At 38.3% G+C, this 13860-nt stretch overlaps 1 protein-coding gene across 2 annotated transcripts in view; it reads right to left on the reverse strand.

Annotated features, from left to right (window-relative positions):
• The window catches only part of LRRC49 (leucine rich repeat containing 49), a 155654-nt gene that overhangs the window by 141577 nt on the left and 217 nt on the right, over nucleotides 1–13860 (reverse strand). Inside the window, exons 2-5 of one of the 2 annotated variants that reach the window (XM_068965868.1) lie at nucleotides 13341–13397; nucleotides 12033–12120; nucleotides 6162–6264; nucleotides 4559–4762 (exon numbers count right to left, since the gene is read on the reverse strand). In XM_068965868.1, the coding sequence (XP_068821969.1) occupies nucleotides 4559–4762; nucleotides 6162–6264; nucleotides 12033–12120; nucleotides 13341–13397 (452 nt within the window). Of the gene's footprint in view, nucleotides 1–4558; nucleotides 4763–6161; nucleotides 6265–12032; nucleotides 12123–13327; nucleotides 13398–13860 lie in introns of both variants that reach the window. The other variant, XM_068965867.1, reaches the window with a different exon arrangement.

The following is a 13860-nucleotide window of genomic DNA, read 5'->3' on the forward strand; positions in this document are numbered from 1 at the left end:
GCAGTCCATGGGGTCACTAAGAGTCAGACACGACTGAGCGGCTTCACTTTCCCACATTGGAGAAGGAAATGGCATTGCCTTTCTTTGGGATTGGAATGAAAACTGACCTTTTCCAGTCCTGTGGCCACTGATGAGTTTTCCAAATTTGCTGGCATATTGAGTGAAGCACTTTCACAGCATCACCTTTCAGGATCTGAAACAGCTCAACTGGAATTCCGTCACCTCCACTAGCTTTGTTTGTAGTGATGCTTTCTAAGGCCCACTTGACTTCACATTCCAGGATGTTTTGCTCTAGGTGAGTGGTTACAGCATCGTGATTATCTAGGTCATGAAGATCTTTTTTGTACAGTTCTGTGTATTCTTGCCACCTCTTCTTAATATCTTCTGCTTCTGTTAGGTCCATATCATTTCTGTCCTTTATTGTGCCCATCTTTGCATGAAATGTTCCCTTGGTATCTCTAATTTTCTTGAAGAGATCTTTAGTCTTTGCCATTCTATTTTTATCCTCTATTTCTTTGCACTGATCACTGAGGAAGGCTTTCTTATCCCTCCTTGCTATTCTTTGGAACTCTGCATTCAGATGCTTATATCTTTCCTTTTCTTCTTTGCCTTTATCATCTCTTCTTTTTTCAGCTATTTGTAAGGCCTCCTCAGACAACCATATTGTCTTTTTACATTTCTTTTTCTTGGGAATGGTCTTGATCACTGCCTCTTGTACAATGTCACAAACCTCTGTCCATACTTCTTCAGGCACTCTATCAGATCTAATCCCTTGAATCTATCTGTCACTTCCACTGTATACACATAAGGGGTTTGATTTAGGTCATACCTGAATGGTCTACTGGTTTTCCCTACTTTCTTCAAATTAAGTCTGAGTTTGACAACAAGAAGTTCATGATCTGAGCCACAATCAGCTCCTGGTCTTGTTTTGGATGACTGTATAGAGCCTCTCCATCTTTGGCTGTAAATAATATAATCAATCTGATTTCAGTGTTGACCATCTGGTGATGTCAATATATAGAGTCTTCTCTTGTGTTGCTGGAAGAGGATGTTTGCTATGACCAGTGTCTTCTCTTGGCAAAACTCTGTTAGCCTTTGCCCTGCTTCATTTTGTACTCCAGGGCCAAATTTGCCTGTTACTCCAGGTATGTCTCGACTTCCTACTTTTGCATTCCAATTCCCTATAATGAAAAGGACATCTTTTGGGGGTGTTAGTTCTAGAAGGTCTTGAAGGTCTTCATAGAACTGTTCAACTTCAGCTTCCTCAGCTTTACTGGTCAGGGCACAGACTTAGATTACTGTGATATTGCATGGTTTGCCTTGGAGACAAACAGAGATCATTCTGTCATTTTTGAGATTGCATCCAAGTATTGCATTTCGGACTCTTTTGTTGACCATGATGGCTACTCCATTTCTTCTTAGGAATTCTTGCCCACAGTAGTAGATATAATGGTCATCTGAATTAAATTAACCTGTTCTAGTCCATTTTAGGTCACTGATTCCTAAAATGTCGATGCTTACTCTTGCCATCTGCTGTTTGACCGCTTCCAATTTGCCTTGATTCATGGACCTAACATTCCACGTTCCTATGCAATATTGCTCTTTACAGCATCAGACTTTTACTTCCATTACCAGTCACAACCACCAATGGGTGTTGTTTTTGCTTTGGCTCCGTCTCTTCATTCTTTCTGGAGTTATTTCTCCACTGATCTTCCATAGCATATTGGGCACCTACTGACCTGGGGAGTTCATCTTGCAGTGTCCTATCTTTTTGCCTTTTCATAACTGTTCATGGGGTTTCCAAGGCAAGAATACTGAAGTGGTTTGCCATTCCCTTCTCCAGTGGACCACGTTTTGTCAGAACTCTCCACCATGACCAGTCCATCTTTGGTGGCCCTACACGGCATGGCTCATAGTTTCATTGAATTAGACAGGGCTGTGGTCCATGTGATCAGTTCGGTTAATTTTCTGTGATTGTGGTTTTCAATCTGTCTGCCCTCTGATGGATAAGGATAAGAGGCTTATGGAAGCTTCCTGATGGGAGAGACTGAGTTTGGGGAAACTGGGTCTTGTTCTGATGGGGAGGGCCATGTTCAGTAAATCTTTAATCCAGTTTTCTGTTGATGGTCAGGGCTGTATTCCCTCCCTGTTGTTTGACCTGAGGTCAACTATGGTGGAGGTAATGAAGATAATGGGAACCTCCTTCAAAAGGTCCTGTGCACGCACTGCCAAACTCAGTACCCCCGACCCTGCAGCAGACCACTGCCAACCCACGCCTCTGTCAGAGACTCCTGGACACTGACAGGCAAGTCTGGGTCAGTTTCTTGTGGAGTCACTACTCCTTTCTCCTGGGTCCTGGTACATACAAGGTTCTGTTTGTACCCTCCAAGAGTCTGTTTCCCCAGTCCTGTATAAGTTCTGGTGGCTCTACAGGGGGGTTAATGGCAACCTCCTCCAAGAGGGCTTATGCCATACCCAGGTCTGCTGTACCCAGAGGCCCTGCCCCTGTGGCAGACCACTGCTGACCTGTACCTTTGCAGGAGACACTCAAACACAGTTCTGGCTCAGGCTCTGTGGGGTCTTTAGGTTCTGGTACACACAGGTTTGTTTGAGCCCTCTGAGGATCTCTGGAGGGTAAGGGGTTTGATTCTAAATGCAATTTCGCCCCTCCTACAGTCTTGCTTATGGCAGACACCACCCTTATGGCAGAAAGCAAAGAAGAACTAAAGAGTCTCTTGATGAAAGCGAAAGAGGAGAGTGAAAAAGTTGGCTTAAAAGTCACATTTAGAAAACTAAGATATCTGGTCCCACCACTTCCTGGCAAACAGATGGGGAAACAGTGGAAACAGTGGCTGACTTTATTTTCTTGGGCTTCAAAATCATTGCAGATGGTGACTGCACCCATGAAATTAAAAGACACTTGCTCCTTGGAAGAAAAGTTATGACCAAGCTAGACAGCATATCAAAAAGCAGAGACATTACTTTGCCAACAAATGTCCATCTAGTCAAAGCTATGGTTTTTCCAGTAGTCCACATCCAGTATGGATGTGAAATTTGGACTATAAAGAAAGCTGAGCACTGAAGATTTGATGCTTTTGAACTGTGGTGCTGGAGAAGACTCTTGAGAGTCCCTTGGACTGCAAGGAGATCCAACCAGTCCATCCTAAAGGAAATTAGTCCTGTATATTCATTGGAAGGACTGATGATGAAGCTGAAACTCCAATACTTTGGCCACCTGATGCAAAGACTTGATTCATATAAAAAGATCCTGATGCTGGGAAAGATTGAAGGCAGGAGAAGAAGGGGATGACAGAGGATGACATGGTTGGATGCCATCACTGACTCGATGGACATGAGTTTGAGTAAACTCCGGGAGTTGGTAACGGGGATGCCTGGCGTGCTGCAGTCCGTGGGGTCACAAAGAGTCAGATACAACGGAGGGACTGAACTGAACTGAACTGTCTTGCTGGGGCTTCTCCTTTGCCCTTGGACATAGGGTATCTATTTTGGGCAGGATCAGTAACAAAATCTGCAAGTGTTCAAATCCCTTATGTGAAATGGCAGAGTATATGTACACTTTAAATCATCTCTAGACTACTCATAATATGTACTACAATGTAAATGCTACATAGTCTCCAGGAACACAGTAAATTCAAGATTTACTTTTTTGGAACTTTCTGGAATATTTTTTTCAAGTGTTTTTCGATCCTCAGTTAAAGCTGTGGATGAAAAACTGGATACAGATAGCTGACTATAATTTGACAGTCACAAAGTATCAAATGCCCACCCTTAGTTAAGCACTGAGAAGAATCACAAGTGAAACACATAAGCTTAATGTGAATACACATATTTAAAACGTAGCCTAAAAAAACATAAAGGCCAAAGTCTGTTGTTTACTTCCACATATGATATGGCTCTGGAAAGCAATGGAAATAATATGTACTTAATAAATGTATGGGCCTCCCAGGTGGCGCTAGTGGCAAAGAAGCCACTTGCCAATACAGGAGACATAAGAGACATGGGTTTGATTCCTGGGTTGGGAAGATACCCTGGAGGAGGGCATGACAACCCACTCCAGTATACTTTCCTGGAGAATCCCTTGGACAGAGAAGCCTGGTGGGCTACAGTCCATGGGGTCACAAAGAGTCAGCCACAACTTCGGCTTCCCTGGTGGCTCAGACGGTAAAGAGACCACCTGCAATGCGGGAGACCTGGGTTCGATCCCTGGGTTGAGAAGATGCCCTGGAGAATGGAAAGGCTACCCACTTCAGTATTCTGGCCTGGAGAATTCCATGGACAGTATAGTCCATGGGGTGGCAAAGAGTCAGACATGGCTGAGTGACTTTCACTTTCAATAAATGTTATTTGGTTTGAATAACTGTCAGTATGAAACTCATAAAACAAATTATAAATGAATCTTAACCCAATCAAACAGTCTTTCAAAAACATTCGTGTGTTAGGTTCTTAAGTATTATTCAGTGTTGAGTTGCCATCTAGAGACCACAGGAGGACTCAACGTTAGTCCTAAGTATAACAGTGACTGATCTAAGATGATTACCTGTTTTTCCCCAAAAGAAGGACACGGAGAGATCTCAGAGTAGAAAGTCCACTAATTTCTTCAATCTGATTATCATATAGATCCAAGAATATTAGCCTCTGCAGATTGGAGATATTCTGGATCTGAGTTATAGAATTGTGCTGAAAGTTCAGGAGACGAAGGTGCTCTTCCCCATCAATAATAGGACACACGGTCAGCTTCTGCCTAGAAAACATGTTTAAAGTTAGTAAGGTTCTGATTCAGCAGTCTGCCTCTTCTCAAGAATATTAATAGTAGTATGTTTGTGTGCCCATGCCATGAGAAGAAGAAAAACAGAACTACTTCTTCATGAACCAAGCATTCTAGATCTAATTGTAAATCACTCATATAAAAACCGATATACTTTGGCAAGGGTAGTTATTAAAATTAAGTCTAATGCTCATAGTATTAAAAAAAAAAACTCCAGTATTAATTATTTCATATAAAGTTAACCATCAGAAAACACTCAGTGTAATTGCCTTCTGTGGGAAAGGTTGAGATGATTCAAGGAACCATGTCACATAACCAGAGAAATGCGCTTGCCATTAACCCACTGAGATAAACATTGCTCAGGCATTGCTAAGCTAGAAAGTTTGCTTAACGCCTTGCTGTTAGATATGCACTGCTGAGCTAAAGGTATGCACAGCAGAGAAGGTTTCTCTGCAGAGAAGGTTTCTCTGCTGGTTATAATGCTAAGGTAAGGTTGAAATCCTTCATCCATCATTCTACTGCAGATACTTTCCTAGATTTAAAGATAGGGATTAAGTCCTAAACACATGTATTCATTCAAAATTTGTTAAGGGTTTATTTTGTACGGGGCTTTGTTTTAGGTGCTGGGGATACAGAACTGAACAAAACTCCCCATGTCTGTGGAGTTTACATTCTACTCGGAGGAGACAAACAATGAACGACAATAAATGTGCTAAATTAAATACTTAACATGTGAGAGGGTGCTAAGTGCTGAGAAGAAAAGGCAGAGAAAGGTGCTGGAACTGTCAGGGCTGAAGGAGTTGCTGCTTTGGAGAGTCGGGCAGGGAAGGCTATCCCTAGGTGGTGACACTGGAGGAAAGATCTGATGGAGGTAAGAAAGTGAGCCTACTGCTACATGGTGAAATAGCATTCCAGGCAGAGGGAAGAGCAAATGCAAAACTCCTGAGGTTTAAGCACTCTTGGTGTATTCAAGGAGCAGGTATGCAGTAGCAGAGTGAGTGAAGGCCAGACTAGGAGCAGGTGAGGTCAATAAGGTAAAAGGGAACTCAACTGAATAGTGCTGAGAAGCCCATTGGAGGAGTATATTTTGAAGTTTTTTTTCCCATCTTAAAACCCATTTTTATCAATGTCATATTTTAGAACCTCTATAGTACTCTTTTGGAGTGTAGTCAAGCTCCTTTACATTCCATAGATATAAAATTTCTCTTCATACTCCTGGAAGGATAAATTTAAAATTGGCAACAGTGATTATACCTAGGTAGGAGAACTAAACGGCTGAAAAACAAGGGGGAGGAAGAGAGACTTTTGTACCTTTCAAATCTTGTACTATATCTATATATCATCTAGTCAAAAAAATTAAATAAGTTGTCCTCACCTTTCTAGGGTCAACCTGTCTGAGTAAAGAATTTTCTCTTCAGAAGAACGTTGGAGAATGGGAAATGAAGGCATTGATGAGCTCACCAAATTAATATGATCACCTATTAAAAATAATATACAAATTACTTGAATAAGAAAAATCTTTCAGATTTTGAAACTAAAATCACCTTATATTTGGAGAACTTTGGCACCTACCAATATCCTTTCTAGAAAACACAGCTTCTATAGCTCTCTGTATTTGAAACTAAAGTTCAGCTTGTTTTCCTCCTCGGGTCTAAACTGTGTGTTCTATGCATATCAAATAATTTCTCCCTTGCCTTGTAGATGGGTTGAAAGTACAGGACTACACTAGTGCTACATTTATCCCTTATAATCCTGACTCCTAATACTATATCTTAACTCTCTTGTAACTGAGATGATAGTTCCCTCATTACCAGATACATTTGGGCCAGCACTATGACAGCCCTGCCGGATTCTGGACTTTGAAGGTGTCTGAATGGAACAATCTCCAAATGCTGATAAGGAGCTCGTGGCAGCTTTCATTTCCAGCCCACATAGTTCTGTCACATTTGATGTGGATGAGATGCAGGATGATTTATTATGAGGCGAAGGACTTATTACTCTTCCATCTCCTTCAAAATATCAAAAAATTTATCACAAAGCTACACAGTACATGACTTTAGAGAAATATAGAGAAAGTAGTTTTGGATAGCAAATGTAAACCTCGAATCATCCTTTTTTCTTTGTATGTTCAGCTACTATTGGTAGAGAATACTGCAGAGACCAAAGTGGAGTCAATAAACCTTGTACATTTGCAGTTAGGTTTTTCGTTAGGGTCTAACAGGTATTTGACACCCCTATGAGACTTATAAGCTGATGGTTTGATGTTGACCCTTCCATTAAGTAGCTTTCAATCTAGTGGGCATATGAAAGTAATAAACTGTACAGAACAACATGCACAAAACATAAAATAAAATAAATAGAATAGAATAAAAAAACAATACCTATGTATATATTCACACATAAATGTGTCTGGTTATTTTTCACTTAAAGAAGATCACAGATGGGTTTCAGTGGAGGTGGATATTAAGATATATTCTAAAGACCTAGAAGAATGTAGAATAGTTAATAAAAGATGCTGAGAAGCTCCAGAAATGAAGTAAGACTTGAGAAATGGGTCAAAGGTACCAATTTGAACACCAGAAGGAACTGTTTTCTTCTACCAAGAGAAAATTTCCTGAAAGCAGCAACCGATGTTGATGGAAGCGAAAAGCAATAAAATAGAACCTAAAGTGCCACAGAATTCTACTGCTTAAACTGGCTGATAAGACAAAGAGACGAACCTAAATACAGGAAGCTATCATTCTCTGGGAGGCCATCTGAAAATCAAGCTCCACACATATCATATTAAAGAGCTGTAAAGCAATGGTATCTGCTAACCTCTCCAGGTGTGCAAGATATGCACCAAAGTGCACATACCTGGCTTACTGAACAGAATACTAGTGCTCACACCCCACTTTTCTGAATATCATGAAATACCAAGATAAATAACAATGATGTTCTAGAGTACAAGCATTCAGAACAAAGATCATGTTCATAAATGAACTGGTCTTGTGACAGGACCAGTTGCTAGCAAAATACCCAAGCAATGATAAGTCAGTAAATTGATTTGGAAATCAAAAACTGAATAGTTAAAAAAACAAAAACTAGAGTAAGGATCAACTGATAAAGGATTAACTGGTCAGTGAAAATAATAAAGGAAAAACTCCAAACAATAAACAACCTTGATTTCCCTCATTAGTGTCAGAGTTAGGTTCTTTTTTTTTTTAGAGTTAGGTTTTTAAAATTACTTTGTTAAGGCTTCAAGCCAGTGCTCAATTTAGAAAGCACATTTAAATTTAATAAGACTTGGGATGTAGAGGCAATAATCAAGGAGTAAATTTCACTTACAGTCAGTGAATAAAGGAACTTCATCCTCCCTCTTGCCACCTCTTATTACACACAGAACTCAAAATCATGATCTGCATGATGAGTTTACTATCATGATCAGTATGACATACATCTTACAATAAATAGCAGAATATGAGAATGATGAGATAGAAAGGCCTTAAAATACACAAACAAGACCCTCTAAACAACTGGGAACCAGAATGATCTGCAATCGAAACATCCACAATAAATACCCACACACATATACATACAGTAGATGTATGTATCAAACACCCAAACATATATATATGTGGACTGTTTCATCCCGCTTTAAAGCAAAATTTTAATTGAACTATTTCCTGTTATTGGTAATTTCATATATCACTATTTAATGTACCAAATAATAGCTTTTGTCTTCCTAATTAAATTTATAAGCTCCTGGAGAAATGGAGCTCATTTTATATTCTTTATATTCTTTGCGGAATCTAAATTCAGTAGGCAATCATTAAATTAACTGATTTTCCAATTTACTGAGAGGTAATCAGAAATCTGTTTTGTGAATGTTATTTCTGTTAAAAAAAGAACATCAGAAATATTTGCATTTTAGTATAAAAATTCTGAATGAATTCTTTCGTAATTAGAATCCCAAAGTGTTTAAAGGCATAATGGTATATATTTGGTATGAGTCTTTACTACACCACACCCTAGATATATGATGGATGGAGGGACAGATGAGAAGGATGGGTGAGTGGATGGATAGAGAGAAAGTTGGACAGAGAGACGGGCAGGGGGATGGACAGATGGTTGGCTGAACAGATGGATAATACAGTACATGTTCATATGCTTGTCCACTCAGCCTTATCTTTAAGACTGTGTTGGCAATCAAAATCCTGATTTTGTATTTTTCATGATTCATCATGATCTTAAGAGTCAAGCACTACCTCTTCCTCTCTATATACATATTTTGGCATTTTTATTCAAAGGATTTAATCAATGAAGGTCTGGAACTGAGATTTTACTGTATAGCAGTTCCTGACTCTTACAAAATTTCAAGGATATAGGGCTTAACTCTTAACATTACCATAAAATGTCTAAAAGAAATCATACACCAAGTTTAAGACCAAGTAGCCTAACTAAAACAAAGAGAATCTTTACTTTGGGCTGAGAGTACCACTGGTTAATTTATGGTGTATGTTCAATTAATTTTGAAAAACATAAAAAATATGAAATGAAGTAAAATTAATTATCATAATTCAGTATCAAAACGCAGTTTATTAGATAGAGATTCCCTCATTTTTCCTGATAAATTGCTATTTAAAACTTTTCCAAAGTTTTGTGCCGTTGGAGGAAGAACAGTAAGTACAGATGTTAAGAACACAGCTACACTGTGAGGCCTTCTTTGCATGAAACTGCCTGGAACTAGGAAGGAGGCACATTTGGAAACAATCAGGTACAAATTTTAGAGAGAATGATTTTGAATAATATATTTTAATGAAAAAAAATAGGTTTATTTTTCCCTAAGGAATTAATTTGTATTTTACAGGTCATTATTTATGTATAGGACTTTATTCATCTTTCAGGTTCACAAAATTCAGTGCCTCTATACTATTTCCTCATTAGCAAATATCTAGAAATACGTAAACACTAAAATAAATTTATTCAGCCAGACATACACAAATCTGTCTACCAACTTCATCCTCTAACTCAAGAATACCTCGGGAAAAGTATTTCAGTTTGACTCACGAGTCAGAAAACAAATTCAAGAGTTATTATCAAACATGTAAAGGAAGTTCACAATGTAAATACAAGAAAATTCTACCTGAAAATTTTCAGGTTCACATCTATAGCTCTGAGCCCAATACAGTGTCTGGCACACAGAACATACTCAATAGATATGTACTGAACTGAACCAAAGAAGGGAAGACAGATGCTCTCTGCACTGTGGAACAGTGGTTAGGTTGATGTCATGTCCGGCAATTGACCAAGGGAAGAATTCAAGATATAGGAAACAGAAAAGTCATGTCAGATTAGCTGGGCCCAAGAGGAAAGTCTAAAAATTACAAAACAAAAAAAGAAAGCTAATATTCCAAATTGCCACGTGTTCATGTAAGATGAACAATCTAGAGAGGCCTATACAGATTATCCTTCTCATCCAATAATTCCTAGATGAGGACAGTACTGTATTTAAGTATTTTGCAGTGCTTAACACTAGTACATTACAGAGAGCTAACAATTGTTGACAACTAAGATGGGAATATCAGACCACCTAACCTGCCTCTTGAGAAACCTATATGCAGGTCAGGAAGTGGCAGTTAGAACTAGACATGGAACAACAGACTGGTTCCAAATAGGAAAAGGAGTACGTCAAGGCTGTATATTGTCACCCTGCTTATTTAACTTCTATGCAGAGTACATCATGAGAAATGCTGGGCTGGAAGAACCACAAGCTGCAATCAAGATTGCCGGGAGAAATATCAATAACCTCAGATATGCAGATGACACCACCCTTATGGCAGGAAGTGAAGAGGAACTAAAAAGCCTCTTGATGAAAGTGAAAAAGGAGAGTAAAAATGTTGGCTTAAAGCTCAATATTCAGAAAACGAAGATCGTGGCATCTGGTCCCATCACTTCATGGGAGATAGATGAGGAAACACTGGAAACAGTGACAGACTTTATTTTTTGGACTCCAAGATCACTGCAGATGGTGACTGCAGCCATGAAATTAAAAGACGCTTACTCCTTGGAAGGAAAGTTATGACCAACCTAGATAGCATATTCAAAAGCAGACACATTACTTTGCCAACAAAGGTCGGTCTAGTCAAAGCTGTGGTTTTTCCAGTAGTCATGTATGGATGTGAGAGTTGGACTGTGAAGAAAGCTGAGCGCCAAAGAATTGATGCTTTTGAACTGTAGTGTTGGAGAAGACTCTTGAGAGTCCCTTGGACTGCAAGGAGATCCAACCAGTCTATTCTAAAGGAGATCAGTCCTGGGTATTCTTTGGAAGGACTGATGCTAAAGCTGCAAGTCCAGTACTTTGGCCACCTCATGTGAAGAGCTGACTCATTGGAAAAGACTCTGATGCTGGGAGGGGTTGGAGGCAGGAGGAGAAGGGGACGACAGAGGATGAGCTGGCTGGATGGCATCACCAATTTGATGGACATGAGTATGGCTGAACTCCGGGAGTTGGTGATGGACAGGGAGGCCTGGTGTGCTGCGATTCATCGGGTCGGAAAGAGTCGGACACAACTGGGCGACTGAACTGAACTGAAGTAACAACTCAGAAGTTCTAAACAAGATTTCTCCTTTAATTGAACAATACATTTCAGAAATATAACTGGATCATATGAGGCTATTTTTCAAAGGGTAGTCCACAAACCACATCCATCACAGTCTCCTGAGAAGTTATTAAAACACACTTTTCCAAATCCCACCCAAGACCTACAAAGAATGGGGAAGGGGACGAAGCAAGCACTAAGAATCTGCATTCCTAATAAGATCTTGCATGATGCACACAAATGTCAAAGCCCTCTGATATAATTCTATAATTATATATGTTAGTAAGGAAAAGAGATAGCTTCTTTTCTACTCCTGACTTTCCATTCTTTCCAGTGTCCTTACTTACTTAATATGTGTTCCCATAGTCTTACCCTCACTAATTAGCTATTTTTTCTAGTTCTAAGACATTATTTGGTAGATTCTTTCTAATTCTCTTGTGTATAGCCCACTCCAAACTAAAATACAACAGTTTTTCCTATATTAAAAATAACCTATGTTGTGTACATAAAATCAATTCTGATTTAAACAAATGCCCAATGAATTTGGTAACCAATGAATAATGTCATCATTAATTGAAGTCTATTTGGATCCAGAAATTCAATATTATTAAACAATATTACTTAAAGATGATAAATCATGTCTGATCTCTATTCTCTGACAATACCTTGTCTACTTGAGTAGTTTCTTTCAAGGTCATGTTGTAAGAGTCGACCAGGGAATGATGGCGTTTCTCTATTTAGCCTGAATTCAACCTAAAAGACATTATTTAAGACACAACATTCAGAGAATGTTTTATAAATTCATTCGTGCCTTTTTAGACTCTAGATTTAAGTGATATCATATGATATTTGTCCTTCTCTGTCTGACTTACTTCACTCAGTATGACAATGTCTGGGTCCATCCATGTTGCTGCAAATACCATTATTTCATTCTTTTTTATAACCGAGTAATATTCCATTGTATATATGTACCACAGCTTCTTTGTCCTTCATTTAAGAATTCCTCCAGTAACATCTATTTTAAAACTTTTTAGGAAAAACCTGAATTGTGCCAGTTAAGGTGTCCAACTTGGTCAAAGAAGAAAATTTTGTGTTGTGTCTTGAGACACAGTTGTGTGGGAGATGGGTAAGTATATCTGAGTGCTCAGGTGACATGAGGGTAAGAAAACATATGTATCTCAAAAATCAAATCAAAAGCCAGAAATTAAGGAAATCTCAGGGAGAATATGGGCAAATTTTGGGGGGAAAAGAATGCTCAGATCTTAATTTCTAAATCTCATTAGGCCTAAAAAATTTCCACTGCTAATCAATTTTTTCTGGAATGTTAGATATGGGACCCCAAATTATCACATTTTATCCAATATAAGATTTTATCAGTAGTAAAACATGCCATCATTTTATCCACTACTAAGAAAGAAAAAGTTTCCCAATTAAAATAATAATATGATCTGCCATCAGTTTCAAGAAGGATCCTGATTTAAGAAATGCTTAAATGTCAAAAAAGAAAAAAAAAAAAACCCATCTTATCTCTTGCAATTGATGAAATGATTCAGTTTGTAAAGGAGGTGAGGTTTTTTTGGTTTTGCCTTGATTTTTCTTAATTGATGTACAGTTGATTTATAATACTATAATAGTTTCAGATACACGATGTTGTGATTCAGTACTTTTATAGAATATACTCCATTAAAAGTTATTATGAAATAATGGTTATAATTCTCTGAGAGATACAATATATCCTTCTTGCTTATCTATTTTATACACAGTATTTTTTATCACTTAATCCTATACCCCTAATTTGCCCCTCCCCCTTCCCTCTCTTTGGTAACTACTAGTTGGATTTGCGTAGGCAAAAAATAAATATTAGCTTCAAAGTAGAGACCAAAGTAAATATACTTAAATTTTCCAGTTTAGACTCTGCTCTTTAAATCATGCTATTTGTGCAGAATATAAATACAAATCTGCTTGAATCTTACTTTGTTTTTTTCAGGAAGCGATGATGTTTGAATAACCAGATGAAGCCCACAGTTCACCTACAATGTAAAAATTAAACCATAAAATATGCTCTTAACTTACACACACACACACACTCCTCCCCAAAACAGTACATAAAGATATAACAAAAAAAATTAGAATTCACTTTTTGTTTGTTTCTGGTAAATTATCATGTTCTGGATATTTGCTGAAAACAATAAAATTACAACTAATAATTAAAAGGTTTCACTGTGATTTATCTTCCAAAATGTCTGCAATTTAACCCTCTACTTGGCACTTCAGGCTTTCGTCACCTGCCATTTGAGGTCTAAGTAAATCTCAGTGAGACAGGTAAAGGAGGTGGGGGTGCCTGCTAATATTTTCTTAATTAAAAAAAAAAGGAATTGACCAGTTAAAGGAATGTAAATGAAGCTTAGCCTTTCACAGCAGACCAGCTCCACCTTCTGGGAAGCGCAGATCCTGGACAAGACTTTGAATACCCATCAGTCAATGTTAAATACC

This window comes from Capricornis sumatraensis, chromosome 2 (genome assembly GCF_032405125.1).
Source record: "Capricornis sumatraensis isolate serow.1 chromosome 2, serow.2, whole genome shotgun sequence".
NCBI lineage: Eukaryota > Metazoa > Chordata > Mammalia > Artiodactyla > Bovidae > Capricornis > Capricornis sumatraensis.